The 21,842-nt window shown below is 48.2% G+C and overlaps 2 protein-coding genes across 3 annotated transcripts in view; one reads left to right on the forward strand and one right to left on the reverse strand.

Moving 5' to 3' along the window:
- The window catches only part of SHFL (shiftless antiviral inhibitor of ribosomal frameshifting), a 43,463-nt gene extending 33,620 nt beyond the window's left edge, over positions 1-9,843 (forward strand). Inside the window, exons 7-9 of the mRNA XM_073654129.1 lie at positions 272-375; positions 2,684-2,832; positions 8,935-9,843. Coding sequence (XP_073510230.1) covers positions 272-375; positions 2,684-2,832; positions 8,935-9,152 — 471 coding nt within the window. The 3' untranslated portion in view covers positions 9,153-9,843. The remainder of the gene's footprint in view (positions 1-271; positions 376-2,683; positions 2,833-8,934) is intronic.
- Positions 9,844-19,861: 10,018 nt separating this feature from the next.
- The window catches only part of ANGPTL6 (angiopoietin like 6), a 34,151-nt gene continuing 32,170 nt past the window's right edge, over positions 19,862-21,842 (reverse strand). For both annotated transcript variants that reach the window (XM_073654130.1, XM_073654131.1), the window contains exons 5-6: positions 21,012-21,282; positions 19,862-20,800 (exon numbers count right to left, since the gene is read on the reverse strand). In XM_073654130.1, coding sequence (XP_073510231.1) covers positions 20,610-20,800; positions 21,012-21,282 — 462 coding nt within the window. In that variant the 3' untranslated portion in view covers positions 19,862-20,609. The remainder of the gene's footprint in view (positions 20,801-21,011; positions 21,283-21,842) is intronic.

Consider the following 21,842-nt stretch of genomic DNA (forward strand, 5'->3'; position numbering starts at 1 on the left):
CCCTTAGGGGACTTGAACCTACAATTGGATCAATTATGCAATATACTGCAATCCTTTGTTTTGACAGTGGCCTTTAAGTGGTTAAACAGCAGCAATCGGAGCTCACTCTGGTCGATGCTGTTAGAGGCCGATCCTCGCTTTGTATAAAGTGAGTTCAGCTGCTGCGCATGCTCCATAAACCCGCATCGGCCATGCGCTGTCCATGTATGTCAGGAAGGAGCTAAAAGAACAGGGTTATGCCAAATTAAATACTGTCCCTTCTTTTATCTAGGTGTCCAAGTGTCGCAGCTGTCGCAAAAAATACGACCCTGTTCCTCTTGACAAGATGTGGGGGCTTGCCGAGTTCCACTGCCGTAACTGCAATCGCACATTTAAGTAAGGAATTCCCTAATAATTTCCTGTATTAAAAGGTTTTTACAGTTGTTGTTTTTTTTTTTTTCTTACTGAAAAATTATTTTTGCAATTTACTTTCATTAAAAAATTTACACCTTTTGCTGGCAGCGGAATGAGTTAACTGAGAAACCTTCAGTCAGCACACAATGAAGGTCTGACCGGGAGCTCTTTTTCTGAGCTCCTCTCAGCTGATTTACAGCCACAGATTACATCACAGTTGAATGCACAAAGAAACATTGAGCCATTAAAAGCCTAAAGGTACAAAATATTTTATGAAATTCAATTGCAAAAATGAATTTTAGCCCCCAATTTAACAAAAAATTACCTTAAAAGTGGACAACCCCTTTAATTAAGTTTTGAAAGCTTACCATTATAAGCCACCACTAGAGGGAGTTTATTGCATTCTGTGTTATTATAGACTTTATTATAGTGTAAGCTGTATGCACTCTGCTCTTTAGCTCCCTCTAATGGCAAACAGATAGTGAATATTTTAATTCTATGTCCAAAGAAGGTCAACTCTAAGGTAGAAAGGTATCTGAAACCTAAAATATAAGTGTAAACCAGCACATGATTGCTACTGATGTCATTATATGGCAAAAAAGCTGGAGACATAAGAGTAATTTGCTCCTTATTAGTGGCCACTTTTTAAGTTTTCCTTTTTGTTTAAGCCTTTTTGATTTTTCTTCGACAACTTTGCTCATCCAGATGTTTTAGACAGACTCATAAAATACTCATAAAATTTTACCAAATGTTGCATTTCTTTTTGTGCATCTCACTCCATTCGACCCCTTGAGTAAGGTAAGGCATTTTTCTGACTTTTTTCTTTTTTTAAGGATTTGCGATTTTTTGCTGTGAAACAGCCTCAAAAACTGTTAAAAGACAAAAATAAAGGGCCCTGTTAATCATTTGTGATTTATTGAAGACTTTTTCTCTTTTTTTGTCAAGTGATATTTGTTTGACATATTTTGAGGCACATTTTTCAAAATGGCCATTCTTGAATTTGACGCAGAATAAAATAAAAATGCCATTTTTTTTTCTTTTTTATTAACCAGTTTTTGTGACATTTTTGTCACGGGTGTGTCAGGTGTAATAGACAGACGCTCTGGATCTGACTGTAGAAGGTCACTGCGCTTGGCATTGCAGACACCTTCTTAATCCTTCTTCCTTTAATATCCAGCAGCCACCTCCCTCCTGCTGCTGATTGACACACCCTTGCATGAGAGTTAAAAACTCTCAGTTTGCTCCAGACAATTGCCGGTGATACTTCTATGTTCTTTTGTGCATGCTTGGAGCACTAGCTGTTGGTTGGCTTCTTCTCTGGACCAGTTACTTCTCTGGTGTCTTCTCAAGCTAAGTTAAACCTCTTTGTTTGTCTACCTTGTAGTCTTTAGTTTGTGGTGGGGCCTGACCAGTGCTCACCCCTCCCCCTCCCTATCTAGGGCCAAGCTCTAGGGATATACAGGGTTTAGGGTCCAGCTCGGTGATTGATGTGGATAGGGTAGGGAGGGTGATATTAGATCTGCCTAGGGGTCTCCACTCCCCTTTTCCCTAGTGTTTGTGCTTCCTCTTCCCTTCATGTTGCACTTAGTCTTTCCCACACCTTGCGTGTCAATTTTAGCACCAAAAGTTGCAAATCCTTTAAAAAGCCCTAAAAAATACGCCAAATTGAAAAATGCACTAGAAACATTACTCCGTTCAGGGAGCTGGCGTGAGATGCGCCATAAAATGTGACATTTGGTAAAAAGTCTCATTTCATGAATCTGTCTAAAACATCTCAATAAGCAAAGGAAAAGTAAAAAAAAAAAAGACGTACAAAAGAAAGACAACATAAAAAGTGACATAAAATAAAGTGCAGTTAAAAAAGTCACTAAAAAGGTGAAAATTACTCCAGAAAAGTGGAGAAACGGCAATGGTGACTTGGAACTAAACAGCTTTTTCGATTTCACACCAAATTCATGGACCGCATTTTGAAAAATTTGGCTCCAAAAAAAAAGTATGAAAAAATCAAAAGACGAAAAAAAAAGGAAAAGTGACCTTAATAAATTGGGCCCATAAGAAAGTAAGTCATAAAGATGGAGAAGAAATGTGATCCTGAGCGTGGACTATGGATGGAATAGACGATTCTCATCACAGAGGGACTTTTCTGATTTTTGGTTTTTATGGCATTGTCATAAGAATATTCTTTAAATGCCTAAAAGGTGCAGGGAGAATTATCCTTACATCAAGGGTCCACTGAGCTCCATTTGACCTTTTGTGTGCATAATCACCCGGTATTTTTTCCCATTTGCAGGGGATTCTCACAGATGGGACTTTCATGTCCATGTTACATATGTGGCACTCCAGTCTTACCCAGTCGAATCCTTCCTCCCCGCCGGAACAATGGCCCACGAACCCGAAACCCTCACAGCTGCTTTGGAGAAAATTGTTATAACCGAAGAGGTAATTTTTCTAATAATATAATTACTCAATAATACTGTACAATCACATCAATATAAAGTAAGTAAAAGCAAAAAAATAAGTAAGAAAAACAAAATACAACATTAAAAAATATATACACTGCTCAAAAAAATAAAGGGAAGACTTAAACAACAGAATATAACTCCAAGTAAATCAAACTTCTGTGAAATCAAACTGTCCACTTAGGAAGCAACACTGATTGACAATCAATGTCACATGCTGTTGTGCAAATGGAATAGACAATAGATGGAAATTATTGGCAATTATCAAGACTCCCTCAATAAAGGAGTGGTTCTGCAGGTGGGGACCACAGACCACATCTCAGTACCAATGCTTTCTGGCTGATGTTTTGGTCACTTTTGAATGTTGGTTGTGCTTTCATACTCTTGGTAGCATGAGATGGACTCTACAACCCACATAAGTTGCTCAGGTAGTGCAGCTCATCCAGGATGGCACGTCAATGCGAGCCGTGGCAAGAAGGTTTGCTGTGTCTGTCAGCGTAGTGTCCAGAGACTGGAGGCGCTACCAGGAGACAGGCCAGTACACCAGGAGACGTGGAGGGAGCCATAGGAGGGCAACAGCCCAGCAGCAGGACCGCTACCTCCGCCTTTGTGCAAGGAGGAACAGGAGGACAACTGCCGGAGCCCTGCAAAATGACCTCCAGCAGGCCACAAATGTGCATGTGTCTGCACAAACGGTTAGAAACCGACTCCATGAGGGTGGTATGAGGGCCCGATGTCCACAGATGGGGGTTGTGCTCACAGCCCAACACCGTGCAGGACCCCTGGCATTTGCCACAGAACACCAGGATTGGCAAAGTCGCCACTGGCGCCCTGACCTCCTCACAGATGAAAGCAGGTTCACACTGAGCACATGTGACAGACGTGACAGAGTCTGGAAACGCCGTGGAGAGCGATCTGCTGCCTGCAACATCCTTCAGCATGACCGGTTTGGCAGTGGGTCAGTAATGGTGTGGGGTGGCATTTCTTTGGAGGGCCGCACAGCCCTCCATGTGCTCGCCAGAGGTAGCCTGACTGCCATTAGGTACCGAGATGAGATCCTCAGACCCCTTGTGAGACCATATGCTGGTGCGGTTGGCCCTGGGTTCCTCCTAATGCAGGACAATGCCAGACCTCATGTGGCTGGAGTGTGTCAGGAGTTCCTGCAAGATGAAGGCATTGAAGCTATGGACTGGCCGCCCTTTCCCCAGACCTGAATCCGATTGAGCACATCTGGGACATCATGTCTCGCTCCATCCACCAACGTCACGTTGCACCACAGACTGTCCAGGAGTTGGCGGATGCTTTAGTCCAGGTCTGGGAGGAGATCCCACAGGAGACCATCCACAACCTCATCAGGAGCATGCCCAGGCGTTGTAGGGAGATCATACAGGCACGTGGAGGCCACACACAATACTCAGCCTCATCAGGAGCATGCCCAGGCGTTGTAGGGAGGTCATACAGGCACGTGGAGGCCACACACAATACTGAGCCTCATCAGGAGCATGCCCAGGCATTGTAGGGAGGTCATACAGGCACGTGGAGGCCACACAACCTCATCAGGAGCATGCCCAGGCGTTGTAGGGAGGTCATACAGGCACGTGGAGGCCACACACAATACTCAGCCTCATCAGGAGCATGCCCAGGCGTTGTAGGGAGGTCATACAGGCACGTGGAGGCCACACACAATACTCAGCCTCATCAGGAGCATGCCCAGGCGTTGTAGGGAGGTCATACAGGCACGTGGAGGCCACACACAATACTGAGCCTCATCAGGAGCATGCCCAGGCGTTGTAGGGACGTCATACAGGCACGTGGAGGCCACACACAATACTGAGCCTCATTTTGACTTGTTTTAAGGACATTACATCACAGTTGGATCAGCCTGTAGTGTGTTTTTCCAATTTAATTTTGGGGGTGACTCCAAATCCAGGCCTCCATTGGTTAATAAATTTGATTTCCATTGATGATTTTTGTGTGATTTTGTTGTTAGCACATTCAACTTTGTACAGAACTAAGTGTTCAATGAGAATATTTCATTCATTCAGATCTAGGATGTGTTATCTGAGTGTTCCCTTTATTTTTTTTGAGCAGTATATATTTATATTATACAGTAGTGTTCAAAATAATATCAGTCCAATATGACTAACCAGATTAATCACTGTTTTTGGTATAAATTATATCACCACATATCAAACAATTTACCAGTTGGTGCAGAAGGTTCTAAGAAAACCACCAGACTCCGCATTCATGATTTTCAGGTTTTTGAGTCTGTGTATTTGAATAATTAATTGTTCACAATAATAGCAGTGTGGAGGTCAATCAGTGAGGTCAATCATTCTGTGAGGAAATAGGTGTGAATCAGGTGGCCCTTATTTAAGGGTGAAGCCAGCACATGTCGTACATGGATTTCTCCTTGAAAGCCTGAGAAATATGGGTAGTTCAAAACCTTGTTCAGAAGAACAGTGAACTTTGATTAAAAAGTTGATTGGAGATGGTAAAACTTATAAATAAGTGCGGACAATGATAGGCTGTTCAGCTAAAATTATCTCCAATGATTTAAAATGGAAATAAAAACCAGAGAGACGTGGAAGAAAACGGAAGACTACCATTCAAATAGATCGAAGAATAACCAGAATGGCAAAGGCTCAGCCAATTATCAGCTCCAGGATGATTACAGACAGTCTCAAGTTACCTGTGAGGACTGTGACAGTTAGAAGACACCTGTGACAGTTAGAAGACGTCTGTGACAGTTAGAAGACACCTGTGACAGTTAGAAGACACCTGTGACAGTTAGAAGACGCCTGTGTGAAGCTAATCTCTTAGCAAGAAGTCCCAGCAGAGTCCCACTGTTAAAAAAAAAGACGTACTGAAGCGGATACAATTTGCCAAAGAACACATCAACTGGCTTAAAGAGACCTGGAGAAACATTTTGTGGACTGATATAAGTAAAATTGTTCTTTTTGGGTCCATGGGCTGCAGACAGTTCATCAGACGTCCCCCAAACTCTCCATTCAAACCACAGTACACTCTGAAGACAGTGAAGCATGGCCGTGCAAGCATCATGATATTGGTATGTTTCTCTTACTATGGTGCCAGACCTATTTACGGCATACCAGGGATCATGGACCAGTTTGCATATATTAAAATAATTGAAGAGGTCATGTTGCCTTATGCTGAAGAGGATATGCCCTTGAAATGGGTGTTTCAACAAGACAACAACCCTAAACACACCAGTAAACGAGCAAAATCTTGGTTCCAGTCCAACAAAATTGAGGTTATGGAGCGGCTAGCCCAATCCCCGGACCTTAATCCGATAGAACACTTGTGGGGTGACATCAAAAATGCTGTTTCTGAGGCAAAGCCAACAAATGCCAAAACACTGAGAGATGTAGTCAAAGCATCCTGTGCTGGAATAACTCTATGCAACATAGATGTGAAGCAGTTCTAAAAAACTGTGGGTATACAACTAAATATTAAGTTAGTGATTCACAGGAATGCTAAATCCTCAAAAAAGAGAGTACCGTATTTTTCGGACTATGAGACACACCGGACTATAAGACGCACCTAGGTTTTAGAGGAGGAAAATAGAAAAAAAAATTAAGTAAAAAATGTGGTCATGATGCCCTGTTAAGGGGGAGGGGGTCTGCTGCTGACACTGTTATAGGGGTAATGTCCCCCAATTCTGTTAATATCCCCCATCCTGGTATATATGGCCCCCTCCTTCCTGTTACACGTGGCCCTCATCCCCATCCTGATATGCATGGCACCCCTCATCCCCATCCTGATATGCATGGCACCCCTCATCCCCATCCTGATATGCATGGCACCCCTCATCCCTCTTCCTGGTATGTATGGCACCCTTCATCCCTCATCCTGGTATGCATGGCACCCTTCATCCCTCATCCTGGTATGCATGGCACCACTCATCCCAATCCTGGTATGTATGGCATCCCTCATCCCTCTTCCTGGTATGCATGGCCCCCTCATCCCCAATCCTGGTATGCCTGGCACCCCTCATCCTTATCCTGGTATGCATGGCACCCCTCATCCTGGTATGCATGGCACCTCTCATCCATCATCCTGGTTGCATGGCATCCCTCATCCAAGTATGCATGGCCCCCTCATCCAAGTATGCATGGCACCCCTCATCCCTCTTTCTGGTATGTATGACACCCCTCTTCCTGGTGTGTATGGCCCCCCTCATCCCTCTTCCTGTTATGTATGGCCCCCCTCATCCATCTTCCTGGTATGTATGACCCCCTTCATCCCTCTTCCTGGTATGTATGGCCCCCCTCATCCCTCTTCCTGTTATGTATGGCCCCCCTCATCCCACTTCCAGGTATATATGGCCCCCCTCATCCCTCTTCCTGTTATGTATGGCCTCCCTCATCCCTCTTCCTTATATGCATGGCACACCTCATCCCTCTTCCTTATATGCATGACCCCCCTCATCCCTCTTCCTTATATGCATTGCACCCCTCCTCCCTCTTCCTTATATGCATGGCACCCCTCATCCCTCTTCCTTATATGCATGGACCCCTCATCCCTCTTCCTTATATGCATTGCACCCCTCCTCCCTCTTCCTTCTATTTATGGCACCCCTCATCCCTCTTCCTGTTATGTATGGCCCCCTTCATCCCTCTTCCTTCTATTTATGGCACCCCTCATCCCTCTTCCTGGTATGTATGGCACCCCTCATCCATCTTCCTGTTATGTATGCCCCCCTCATCCCTTTTCCTGGTATGTATGGCCCCCCTCATCCCTCTTCCTGGCATGTATGGCCCCCCACATCCCTCTTCCTGATATGCATGGCACCCCTCAGCCCTCTTCCTGGTATTTATGGCACCCCTCTTCCTGGTATTTATGGCACCCCTCATCCCTCTTCCTGATATGCATGGCACCCCTCTTCCCTCTTTCTGGTATGCAAGGCACCCTTCATCCCTCTTTCTGGTATGTTTGGTACCCCCCCATCCTGGTATGCTTGGCACCCCCCATCCCATGCTGCACACAAAAAAATAAACACTTCTACTCCCCTTTCTTCCCTGTGCTCCAGCGCTGCGTCCTGCCCTGCTGCCAGCACTGATCTCACAGTGTGAGGCGCGCATGACATCACCGCCATGCGCTCTCACACTGTGAGATTCTGTGCCGGAATAGTCACTGCTCCCCACGCCGTGACTGTGTGCGTGGGGAGCAGTGACCATTCATTCTCTGTAATAGCGCACACACTGTACCCGCAGCGCTGCCCCTGTAGCGGCCTGCGGTCAGTGTGCCCGCTATTAGGGAGAATGAATGGTCACTGCTCCCCACGCCCATGGTAGTGGGTTGTAGTGAATATTCATTGACTTTAATAGCACACTGACCGCCGGCCGCTGCAGGAGCCGTGCTGCGGGTACAGTGTGCTCGCTATTTAGGAAAATGAATATTCACTGCTCCCCACGCCCATGGGAGTGGCTTGTAGTGAATAATCGTGGACTTTAATGGCGGGCAAACTGACCACTGGCCGCTGCAGGAGCCGTGCTGCGGGTACAGTGTGCGCGCTTTTAAGGAAAATGAATATTCACTGCTGTCCACGCCCATGGGTGTGGGGAGCAATGAATATTCATTTTCTTTAGTAGCGGGCACAATGTAGGCTGCAACAGGCGGCTCCTGCTTCCTGTGCCCCGCTCCTCCGCCACTGCCGCTCCCCCACACCTCCCACCCCCCACTTTCCTCCAAAATTTTGGAGGAAAAAAGTGCGTCTTCTAGTCTGAAAAATACGGTATATTTCTCTTCATGTTTTGGATTAGAAAACAGTGTGCAATGTTCCCAATGTATGGAAATAAAAGCTAGTATAAAGATTTTGTGCTTAATTCAGGTTATTGAACACACGGCTATTATTTTGAACACTACTGTATTAATACATTTCACTGCTGAGGTCTTGAGCTTTTGTCCCCCCATATCGTCCTGACTTCATACAAGTGTTAGAGCTGCGATCTTGGTCTCGTTTTAAAGCCAAGATTAAATTCCATTAAAAGAGGTTTTTAACGAACTGTTCCTAAATTTATGGACATTGACCCTTCTTTTTTTTAATGTCTACACACAGAACCTTACATTCCTGGCATCCAGTGTGTCCATCCCAGGAGCAGGGCCAAACATAACCATCCCAAAGTGCTGTATCCCAGCGCGCTGCACATCAGCACCGGGTCCACCGTGGCCACGTGCCTGAGCCAAGGCAGCCTGACCCAGTGTGACCTCGACGATCTCATCCTGGACGAAATACAGGAGTATGGCGAGTACGAGAGTGACAGCAACGACAGCTAGAATCGCAACGGTCCAGCATGCATCTCCATATTTATCATGCTCGCCGGCCATGCATGTGTTTAGGGAATCGCATGAATGACAATTACCTAATTATTGGAATTGCACCTTGTAATGGTGTAATTAAAAAGGAGGGGACACGATCCTCTATGGCCATCAAAGTGCAGAGCGGCCATATTACTTGTGTGATCAGTGGGGCCCTTTACAATGATCCCCCTCCGTATTGTTACTCGGTACGACAAGAATATCCCTTTAAATCTTCTGTTGACAGCAGTTGGCCTCCTCATACAGCGGAGCACAGGCTGCCATAAACAGCAGCCTGCCTTCCGCTGAATTATTTAAAGGGCAAGTACAATAAAAAAAATATTTTTTTTTACTTATAATGGGAAAATAGACACAGAATGTATGGAATTGCCTTTTATGCGATTACCCACACACATAGGTAACGGCTCCCACTTCATGGTCTTCAGTCAGTGCCTTATTCCTTTCTGCTCAGGACTGTGTGAAGGAGCGACGCCTACCTCCTGGGACACTTACAGCCTCCATTCCTCCTTCCGCAACGCCTCTTCTTCCTCCTTTACACAGTTACTTAAAGTGTCAGTTGTCATTTCAATTTTTTCGGAAATTAATCGTTTTGCTGTTTTGCAAATATTTTTGTTAATACAAAATAAGAATATAAGTTTTTGCAGCAAAAGTGTCCAGTGTGTGTTTTACTGCGGCGCCATGAACGTGCTCCAGTGGACATCACCTGGCGAAACGCGCTGGAAGGGGAAGAGTCAACGTTCCGTAACATATGTCATCCTATCATATATATTGCTGTTCAGTATCTTTATTAGTGGACATTTTTTGGAGATTTAAAAAAAAAATATTCCTTGCTAAGATATCAGGGATTGAAGTCTCAGGCCTTCTTCTGTGATTGTCCCCATGATAACTTCTCCTGTGTTTTAGCATCTCAATGTTATCATAGGGACAACAATATTTCTTCTTTTCAATTACTTTCCAACAGTGATGGCTAGCTTCTGATTGGTTGCTGTCACCCCTATGATAACACTGACCCTCAAGACCATGAGGCAAGGAAGTGTTATCATAGGGAAATAGGCGCGGGATGGAACAGGTTCTCTTTTTATGGGAGTGTGTCATCAGAAACTGACCTACCTTATAAGATGTGAGCTGTGACGTCACCTAATGTGAATGGTGGATCCTGTGTAATCTACTGTATATAGAGGTGTTATCAGTCATTGTACAGGAGGAGGAGGAGGTGAGCTGTGACGTCACCTAATGTGAGTGGTGGATCCTGTGTAATCTACTGTATATAGAGGTGTTATCAGTGATTGTACAGGAGGAGGTGAGCTGTGACATCACCTATTGTGAATGATGGATCCTGTGTTATCTACTGTATATAGAGCTGTTATCAGTCATTGTACAGGAGGAGGAGGAGGTGAGCTGTGACGTCACCTAATGTGAGTGGTGGATCCTGTGTAATCTACTGTATATAGAGGTGTTATCAGTCATTGTACAGGAGGAGGAGGAGGTGAGCTGTGACGTCACCTAATGTGAGTGGTGGATCCTGTGTAATCTACTGTATATAGAGGTGTTATCAGTGATTGTACAGGAGGAGGTGAGCTGTGACATCACCTATTGTGAATGATGGATCCTGTGTTATCTACTGTATATAGAGCTGTTATCAGTCATTGTACAGGAGGAGGAGGTGAGCTGTGATATCACCTATTGTGAATGGCGGATCCTGTGTTATCTACTGTATATAGAGCTGTTATCAGTCATTGTACAGGAGGAGGAGGTGAGCTGTGATATCACCTATTGTGAATGGTGGATCCTGTGTTATCTACTCTATATAGAGCTGTTATCAGTCATTGTACAGGAGGAGGAGGTGAGCTGTGATATCACCTATTGTGAATGGTGGATCCTGTGTTATCTACTGTATATAGAGCTGTTATCAGTCATTGTACAGGAGGAGGAGGTGAGCTGTGATATCACCTATTGTGAATGGTGGATCCTGTGTTATCTACTATATATAGAGGTGTTATCAGTCATTGTACAGGAGGAGGAGGTGAGCTGTGATATCACCTATTGTGAATGGTGGATCCTGTGTTATCTACTATATATAGAGGTGTTATCAGTCATTGTACAGGAGGAGGAGGTGAGCTGTGACATCACCTATTGTGAATGGTGGATCCTGTGTTATCTACTGTATATAGAGGTGTTATCAGTCATTGTACAGGAGGAGGAGGTGAGCTGTGACATCACCGATTGTGAACTAGATGGTGGCCCGATTCTAACGCATCGGGTATTCTAGAATATGTATGTGGCCGACCGGGCGTAATCAGCAGAGCGGTGTTTAAATTTGGCACCAATAATGCTGATTGCTTGCGGCCGGCGGTCGCGACCAATCAGCAGAGCGGTATTTAAATTTGGCGGCAATAATGGTGATTGGTCACGGCCGCGACCAATTAGTTTAGCGGTGTTTAAATGTGGCGCCAATAATGCTGATTATTCGTAACCGTTAACCGCGACCAATCAGCAGAGCGGTGTTTAAATTTGGCGGCAATATCGCTGATTGATTGCGGCCGGCCACCGCGACCAATCAGCGAAGCGATGTGTAAATTTGGCGCCAATCTCGCTGATTGGTGGCAGCTAGCAACCGCCACCAATCAGCAGAGCGGTGTTTAAATGTGGCGCCAATCTCGCTGATTGGTCGCGGCTGGCGTCCGCGACCAATCAGCAGAGCATTGTTTAAATTTGGCGGCAATCTCACTGATTGGTCGCGGCTGGCAGCCGCGACCAATCAGCAGAGCGTTCTTTAAATTTGGCGCCAATGTCGCTGATTGGTCGCTGCTGGCGTCCGCAACCAATCAGCAGAGCGTTGTTTAAATTTGGCGCCAATCTCGCTGATTGGTCGCTTCTGGCAGCCGCGACCAATCAGCAGAGCGTTGTTTAAATTTGGCTCCAATCTCTCTGATTGGTCGCGGCTGGAGTCCGCGACCAATCAGCAGAGCGTTGTTTAAATTTGGCTCCAATCTCTCTGATTGGTCGCGGCTGGAGTCCGCGACCAATTAGCAGAGCGTTGTTTTAAATTTGGCGCCAAAATCGGTGATTGGTCGCGGCCGCTATTTAAATGTGGCGCAACCAATCAGCACAGCGTTGTTTAAACTTTGCACCAAGATCACTGATTGGTCGGGTGCGGAGACCGCGACCAATCAGCGAATCGTATTGGTGATGACCGGGGAGCGGAATCGTATTGGTGAGGACCGGGGAGGGCCGCTGCCTGTGCGGCTACTTCCACTGCGAGAAGCCGGGACATGAGTGGGTGCTCGCAGCAGAAGTATCCCGACCCGCAGCGCCGCTCCCCGGTCCTCCCTTCACACCCTAGCCGCTGATGTCCCGACAGTAGCCGCATGGTGTTACTAAGGTCCGGACATTTGTGTTGAAAATCGCTGATTGGTCGTGGGCGATGCCCGCAACCAAACACCGATTTGGGCGCCGAATTTAAATATCGGCCGCGACCAATCACCGATCTTGGCACCACATTTAAACACCGCTGTGCTGATTGGTCGCGGACGCTATTTAAATGTGGCGCCCAAATCGGTGATTGGTCGCGGGCAGCTTCTGCGACCAATCAGCACAGCGGTGTTTAACTGTGGCGCCAAGATCGGTGATTGGTCGCGGGCAGCGTCCGCGACCAATCAGCACAGCAGTGTTTAAATGTGGCGGCCAAATCGGTGGTTGGTCGCGGGATTTGTGCGCCACATTTAAATAGCGCCCGCGACCAATCACCAATCTTGCAGAGACATTTAAACACCGCTGTGCTGATTGGTCGCCGACGCTGCCTGCGACCAATCACCGATTTGGGCGCCACATTTAAATAGCGTCCGCGACCAATCAGCACAGCGGTGTTTAAATGTTGCACCAAGATCGGTGATTGGTCGCGGCGAGAGATCGCGACCAATCAGCTAATCGTATGGGTGAGGACCGGGGAGTGCCGCTGCCTGTGCGGCTACTTCCGCTGCGAGAACCCGGGACATGAGCTTGCGCTCGCAGCATTAGTATCCCGACCCGCAGCGCCGCTCCCCGGTCCTCCCTTCCGCATGGAGGTCAGCGCCGCTGCCTATGCGGCTACTTCCGCTGCGAGAACCCGTGACATGAGCGGGCGCTCGCAGCAGAAGTATCCAGACCCGCAGCGCCGCTCCCTGGTCCTCCCTTCACACCCTAGCCGCATGGAGGTCAGCGCCGCCGGCGGTCGGGAGATGAGCGCCTCGCGCTGTTCATCTCCCGGCTGTATCGCCGCTGAGCTCTGCCCCGCAGATGAGCCGCTAACGGCCGCCATCTTTTTTCAGAAATCCCGCGGCGCTGCTTGGCCGCAGCCGGACCAATGAGCGACGCGGGATTTCCAGGACAGACAGACAGAAAGACAGACAGACAGACGGGATAAGACGATTATATATATAGATGGTGGATCCTGTGTTATCTACTGTATATAGAGGTGTTATCAGTAATTGTACAGGAGGAGGAGGTGAGCTGTGATATCACCTATTGTGAATGGTGGATCCTGTGTTATCAGCTGTATATAGGGGTGTTATAAGTCATTATACAGGAGGAGGAGGAGGTGAGCTGCAACATCACCTATTGTGAATGGTGGATCTTGTGTTATGTACTGTATATAGAGGTGTTATCAGCCATTGTACAGAAGGAGGAGGTGAGCTGTTGTAGCACCCTGAGCATTCAGCTGCTACAGGGGTATTGCACCTCAACCCAGAGGTGTGATATTCCACTCCCGGGTAAGGATGGAGTGTGGAACTGAGCTCAGTTAGCTGCATGCACTACACACATCCCATTTCCGGAGGACAGACCAATGGTACTCCCACTTAATAATGTGCAGGTACGACCGAGTCTGTCCTTGGCTGGAGTGGGAGGGGGGTGGTACATCCCAGTAGTGTAGGGGCAGATAGGGGGAGCAGCCTGGGTAAAGGTAGGAGCTCATTGGGTGCTGGTCACCTGAGCTCACACATAGAGGGAGTATATAAGGTGGGCACCATCTAAGATCAGGGTCAGTCAGCCACAGTCAGTCAGTCAGTCTGTGAGAAGTAAGTCTTTGCAGAGCAGTGGAAGAGAGCAGAAGAGCAGAGCAGCCCCAGCCCAAGAGTGAGAGAGGAGAGCAAGAAAGACCCAGAGGGGGAGAAAGAAGGAACTCTGAGACCCCAAATACAACCACAGGGTGAAGAGTTGGCAACAGGGTACCGGATCCCAAACTGGTGGGGGCTACAGCATACCTCAGCCAGAGACCGGAGGCCGTGGGCAGCATCTGCCACAGCCACCCACCATATCCACCCGGAAGGCAGACCACGCATAGGGTCAGGGAGCCCAGAGGCAAAGGGTTCGCCAACAAGAGGCCCGAGGGAGCCGGACATAGGTGGATCCCTGGTGGGGAAGGCCAGAGACGAGGACAGGACAGAAAGGGAGCTCAGAACCACGCTCCAGAACTACTTGGGGGTTGGCCGAGTCCAGGACCTGGTGGACGCAGCACGGCTCGGGTGGTCACTCAAGGCCTGAGTGACCGGTACAAGAACAGCAGTAAGTAAAGAACCCTGAACTGCACAACCCGACTCTGACTCTCATTACCATCTTCCCTGCACTTCCACAACCACCATCCTCTGCACCTGACCCCCTGAGGCTATACCCCTCCCGTTGGGGGTTATACTACCTAAGCTGCACCAACACCATCAGCCTCAGCGGACCCTGCTGCAGCGGCGGCCGTAGTGACCGCAATTCAACGGGTGGCGTAGTCGACATAAAAGAACTTTAGTAACATCAGTAAGGACTGCCACACACTGAGCTTGACACCCTGGGCACGGACCGGGTCACAGCCACTCGGAGACTACAACCCCCATCTGATCCGGCTCCGGGTATCCCCAAACAACACTGGCCCAGGGGGCGCGTCAACTTTGGCGTAGTCGGCAGGATTACGTGCCCGCAACACCCGGGTACTGCGTGCCTGAAGAAAAGAACAAGTTTACCTCAAAAAGAAGTCTCCCGCCGGTCCCGGATGGTCCCCGCCATCGGACTCCATCACAGATCGATTCCCGCCGGTTGTCCGCCATTAACAGCTTTTTCCCGCCATCTGCAGAGTTTCCCGCCACTGGGAGACGATTTCCGCCATTTCCGAAGATTTCCCGCCTTGGAAGAGCGGACGCCATTATGGGCGTGCCAGAGGGTGGCAAGAGGCCGCCTCCCATCGTGGGCCAGGTCGAAGAATGGCGCCAAAAGCGGAAACCGCCCCCACCAACAGAGACTGTGATGCTAGAGGTGTCTGTCAGCGTGAAAGAACTGCCCCTGGAGCTGACAATCACCAAGTGGCCCCGGGACCGCCCTCGAAGTGGACGGACTGAGAACAAGAGAGCAAAGATGGGTGTCGCCTGGAGCAGTCTGGAGAGAGCGCACCCGGAGACAAGAAGCCTGGAGCAGGGTCCAGAAAGAGCCTACCCGGAGATGGAGGGAGAGCCAGGCAGCACCGACCCAGTGGTCAGGAGCCTGATGCGGGCCGCCACTCCAGGCAGCACCGACCCAGTGGTCAGGAGCCTGTTGCCGGTCGCCACTCCAGAAGGCCTGCTGGAGACAACGGAAGGAGAGCAGAGCAGCACCGACCCGTTGGTCAGGAGCCTGCTAGAAGCAACGACCCCACTAGGCTTAGTGGAGGTCCTGGCACAGCTCCCCCGAGATCGGGAGTGTGCACAGACTGCGCTGGAGGGCCTCGCACGGAGGATGGCCCGGGTGCAGCGAGAGACGTTGGCGGAGTGGAGCCGAGAGATGGCCCAGCAGACCGAGACTCGTCAGCGGAGCACGCCACCCGAGACAAGGAGACAGACCGCCTCTGAGGATGGAGCAGGAGGACTGAAGGCCGGAGACGGCGCCGAGAAGGGAGCCGAACGAAAGGAGGCAGGTAAAGGGGACGTCTCTACCCCAAACCGGGAAACCGCGTACCTGCCCCAGCTCCCCGTCGCAGAGCCCGAAGTACCCCCTGCCGTGCCCGTAACCGCAACGTCACCGCCACAGACTAGGCCTCAACCGGAAGCCGCAGCCGCGACCCCTGTGACGTCACACGCCTCGACCCCGAGCGTGACCAAGCAGGAAGTACCACCAGCCTGGTCGCAAGGCCTAGTACCCCCGGGCGCCGCAATACCAACAGCGCCCCCTACCTCCGCGGAGCCACCGGCCTGGTCGCAGGGCCAAGTAGCCCAGGGCGCCGCCGTCCTTACGGTGCCCTTCACTTTCCAGGTGCCCCAGGCCTGGCCGCAAGGCCTGGGCAACCCGGGCGCCGCCACCACCACCGCGCCCATAAAACCAAGAGTGCCGCATCTGGGAGAAGATCTGTTCGCCCAACACACATGGCCGGACGGGCAGCCCTTTGTCTGGCCCAGGGAGTACTACGAACAAGAGCTCCAAAAGAGGGCAAGGCCCATGTGTGAGCCCCTGATCCCGGCTCTGAAGCCCGTAAAAAGGACCTCGCCCCCGCTGGAGGAGGCACAGTTTGAGTGGGACCCCACCGGAGAAGATCTCATGGGGTTCACTCAGGAGACACGGGCAGCTGCAGCGGAGCGTGCAGAGTGCTGCCGGCAACAGCTCGAGGTCCTTGAGAGGGAGCGGAGAGAGAGGCGGGTCCGGGAACAACAAGCCCAAATAAAGAGCGCGGAGCAGAAGAGCCGGGCCAGGAGGAGTCCCCGTGCAGCTCATGGTCCCCCTTCCACCGGGACTGTGATCAAGTTTAATATGCAGCACGGGTGGGGCTTCATCCGAGATCACCGCACCCCAGGCGACGTCTTCGTGACAAGAAGAGACGTTGAGTCCCACCTACCGGAGGGACACAGAGGTCGTGACCTTTATATAGGGGACGAGGTCACCTTCACCCGGCACAAGTGTGCCAAAGGACCCTACGCCCTCCATGTGCATCGCCTGACGGAGGAGGAGCTGCGGTGTGAGGAGGAGCAAGAGGACCCGGACGGGTCTGAAGCTAAAGTTAATCACAAAGAAAGAGCAGGAGGACGTCGTCGTTGAGGACGGCAGAGTAGAAGCTGTATATAGTTGCCCGTCGGGGCACAGTGAACTGTTGCTGCTAATATAGTCCCCGTTGGGACCAGAGAATTGAACTGTTAACCCCGTGTGTCCCTATTCCCACTGACCGAGGACTGAGAGCGGCCATACCTTCCCTTTGTATATAGTTGCGCTTCCTAAAGCGCCCCCTACCGGTTTTATAGAAGAACTGATTTTTCTTCAAGAGACTGTCGCACTTTACCCGGTCACAAGTTGCACCGTGACCGGAGGTACCAGAAACAAGAAAGTTTTTATGAAAAGTTTTATATGATGTTTTATTATGTTGTTTATGCAAAAATTGTATGTTTTGGATGTTGTTTATATCTTACAGCCCGAGGACGTGCTGTGATTTACCAGGGGGGAATGTAGCACCCTGAGGACTCGGCTGCTACAGGGGTATTGCACCTCAACCCAGAGGTGTGATATTCCACTCCCGGGTAAGGATGGAGTGTGGAACTGAGCTCAGTTAGCTGCATGCACTACACACATCCCATTTCCGGAGGACAGACCAATGGTACTCCCACTTAATAATGTGCAGGTACGACCGAGTCTGTCCTTGGCTGGAGTGGGAGGGGGGTGGTACATCCCAGTAGTGTAGGGGCAGATAGGGGGAGCAGCCTGGGTAAAGGTAGGAGCTCATTGGGTGCTGGTCACCTGAGCTCACACATAGAGGGAGTATATAAGGTGGGCACCATCTAAGATCAGGGTCAGTCAGCCACAGTCAGTCAGTCAGTCTGTGAGAAGTCTTTGCAGAGCAGTGGAAGAGAGCAGAAGAGCAGAGCAGCCCCAGCCCAAGAGTGAGAGAGGAGAGCAAGAAAGACCCAGAGGGGGAGAAAGAAGGAACTCTGAGACCCCAAATACAACCACAGGGTGAAGAGTTGGCAACAGGGTACCGGATCCCAAACTGGTGGGGGCTACAGCATACCTCAGCCAGAGACCGGAGGCCGTGGGCAGCATCTGCCACGGCCACCCACCATATCCACCCGGAAGGCAGACCACGCATAGGGTCAGGGAGCCCAGAGGCAAAGGGTTCGCCAACAAGAGGCCCGAGGGAGCCGGACATAGGTGGATCCCTGGTGGGGAAGGCCAGAGACGAGGACAGGACAGAAAGGGAGCTCAGAACCACGCTCCAGAACTACTTGGGGGTTGGCCGAGTCCAGGACCTGGTGGACGCAGCACGGCTCGGGTGGTCACTCAAGGCCTGAGTGACCGGTACAAGAACAGCAGTAAGTAAAGAACCCTGAACTGCACAACCCGACTCTGACTCTCATTACCATCTTCCCTGCACTTCCACAACCACCATCCTCTGCACCTGACCCCCTGAGGCTATACCCCTCCCGTTGGGGGTTATACTACCTAAGCTGCACCAACACCATCAGCCTCAGCGGACCCTGCTGCAGCGGCGGCCGTAGTGACCGCAATTCAACGGGTGGCGTAGTCGACATAAAAGAACTTTAGTAACATCAGTAAGGACTGCCACACACTGAGCTTGACACCCTGGGCACGGACCGGGTCACAGCCACTCGGAGACTACAACCCCCATCTGATCCGGCTCCGGGTATCCCCAAACAACACTGGCCCAGGGGGCGCGTCACTGTGACATCACCTATTGTGAATGGTGGATCCTGTGTTATCTACTGTATATAGAGGTGTTATCAGTCATTGTACAGGAGGAGGAGGTGAGCTGTGACATCACCTATTGTGAATGGTGGATCCTGTGTTATCTACTGTATATAGGGGTGTTATAAGTCATTATACAGGAGGAGGAGGAGGTGAGCTGTGACATCACCTATTGTGAATGGTGGATCCTGTGTTATCTACTGTATATAGAGGTGTTATCAGTCATTGTACAGGAGGAGGAGGTGAGCTGTGACATCGCCTATTGTGAATGGTGGATCCTGTGTTATCTACTGTATGTAGAGCTGTTATCAGTCATTGTACAGGAGGAGGAGGTGAGCTGTGACATCACCTATTGTGAATGGTGGATCCTGTGTTATCTACTGTATATAGAGGTGTTATCAGTCATTGTACAGGAGGAGGAGGTGAGCTGTGACATCATTTATTGTGAGTAAATTCTGTTATCTACTCTATGTAGAGGTGTTATCTTTCATTGTAATCCTGTCTGTGATGATAATGAGACTTCTGAAAAGCCTTCTGTGAGGAACAGAAAGTATAAGCTTAAAATAGTCCCAGTGGCCAGTGATTTCTATTCTTTTTTTAATTACAGATTTTGATATGAAAAAAAAAACATTGTCAACATTTTTTAAAGAATACATTTAACACAAAAATCCGAGTTTTTCGCGTTGAATGTATTCATAAAAATCTGTAATCCCAAAAAAAAAGAAACCTGATGTAGACGGACGGTCATTTTCTGGTGATACATTCTCTACTAGGAGCTCTAGCTGATCTATAGAGTTTTAAGGGGAATGTTTTATGGTAAAAAATAATAAAAAATCTGCAAATTAGGACATTAACTTCGAGAAGGTAATTATAGGGGGCACTAGAGAGGGTCTTCTATCAGGAGGAAAAGTAATTTGCCTAGAGGACATGCGGTAAATCAGAGCGCATCCGAACAAATTCCTCCTTTCTCAACGTAGCACAGGAACCTGATATATAACACAAGAAAGGAGCTTTTATATAGATGTTATAAAAACTGTAATGTACATGTGGAAAAAAAAAGATTAGTATCAATTCACACTTACAGGAAAAACCCACATAATAGATAATTTCCCATCAGAGACACTCTTATTATTAAGGATGAATTTATCAGTAGAGAGATCTGTGAAAATATATTTGTGTATCCAGGTTGGTGACGCAAATCTCTGGTCGTCCATAGCAAAAAAAAGGGAAAGGATTCTCCACAGTAAGAGCACTAAAACTATAAAACGGATGATGATGGTGACTTCATCAAAAGAGGTTTAATAATATCATGAATTATTTGTTGTAGAATGTTAATATTAATAATAAATTTGATCTCTATATTTGGTGTCAGGAAGGACAGTCCTTGTCATCGGATTTTTCTTCTTTTGGATCAACAAAAAGCAGTAATAGTTTAATTTGATGGACCTGTCTTTTTTTGTCAACATTACTTACCATGGACCTCTCTCCTACTATTAAAGGGATTCTTTACAGTAAGAGGAGTAAAAACATTATGGGCCGAAAACAATATTGGCACAACCTGTAGATACAATTTCTGTAAAGTAGAGAGACTGATCCCACCATTATCAGTGATCCGTTAATTAGATGGACTAACGCCATTTAAGAGTCAAGGTGGGTTTTTTTTTTCTCCGTCATCCAGATAAAAAAAAAATGGAGGGTTATTTTCATGGATTGATATTTCTCATGCATTTTCCAAAGAGGTCACTGTTTGTTGGGTTTTATAAGCATGGAAACCTTCTTTAGAGAGTAAGCTCCACCACGAAACTCAGCCCAGTAGACTCCATCCTGGTAGCGGCTGCGGTAATGACCACCACGGTACCATACTCCGTTCAGGTTGGAATGGGCGCACATGTTGTACCACCAACCGCCTTTCTGGAAATGGGCACAGTTACCTTTAAGGGTATAAGGGAAAGAATTGGTTAGAATTGTCCAAAACGTTCCTGGGGCAAAAACATTATGCATGGAATAAGTTTTTCGACATTGTTGGCCAATGAGAGTGCGAGATATTTGAAAGTCCAAACCAAGGACAACCACCGTAAGGGTTTTCACCATAAACAGAATATTTCTCTTTGAGTAGGACCTTACTTCTGCCACGTTCCTCACCTGAGTATGAGTCCCGATCTTTATCCAAGGTGCTAAACTGCTTATCGTTGTGCCAGGAGAGGGAGTCTCCAGCTGTACCACGGTATTGCCCCAGTCGCAACCGGTAGAAGTCGCTCTCTGGTTCCACCCGAAACTGGTCATACTCCGCACTGACTTGTCTTCCTTGCCAGTCATCCATGAAGATTAGAAGTTTGTAACTTCCTTGTTTGGTCAACCAGTAAATGTTCTCAAGGCCCAACCAATATTCGTTGTCCAAATTGCCAAATCCATGCTGTATAAAAGTAAAAGAAGAAATTAAAAAAAAATTATAACAGTCTATACTGAATAAACTGTATGAACATGTAGAATACCATTACTTCTGCTCACTACATGACTTGTATCCTGCACTTTTCACTAGTTTCCCCTCTGTAAGCTCTATCTCATATTTTCAGTTCTCTCTCAGCTAGTGGGTGGAGAGGGAAAATCTGTGTGTGAACATGGAGAATACCATAATTTTGCTCACTACATGACTTGTATCCTGCATTTTTCACTAGTTTCCCCTTTAGGCTCTATTTCACATTTTCAGTTATCTCTCAGCTAGTGGGTGGAGAGGGAAAATCTGTGTGTGAACATGGGGAATACCATTACTTCTGCTCACTACATGACTTGTATCCTGCATTTTTCAATAGTTTCCCCTCTGTAAGCTCTATCTCATATTTTCAGTTCTCTCTCAGTTAGTGGGTGGAGAGGGAAAATCTGTGTGAGAACATGTAGAATACCATTACTTCTGCTCACTACATGACGTGTATCCTGCATTCTTCACCACTTTCACCTCTGCAGGATCTAGCTCAT

The sequence above is a fragment of the Phyllobates terribilis genome, unplaced genomic scaffold (assembly GCF_046119375.1).
Source record: "Phyllobates terribilis strain yellow unplaced genomic scaffold, ASM4611937v1 Scaffold_11__3_contigs__length_659146591, whole genome shotgun sequence".
NCBI lineage: Eukaryota > Metazoa > Chordata > Amphibia > Anura > Dendrobatidae > Phyllobates > Phyllobates terribilis.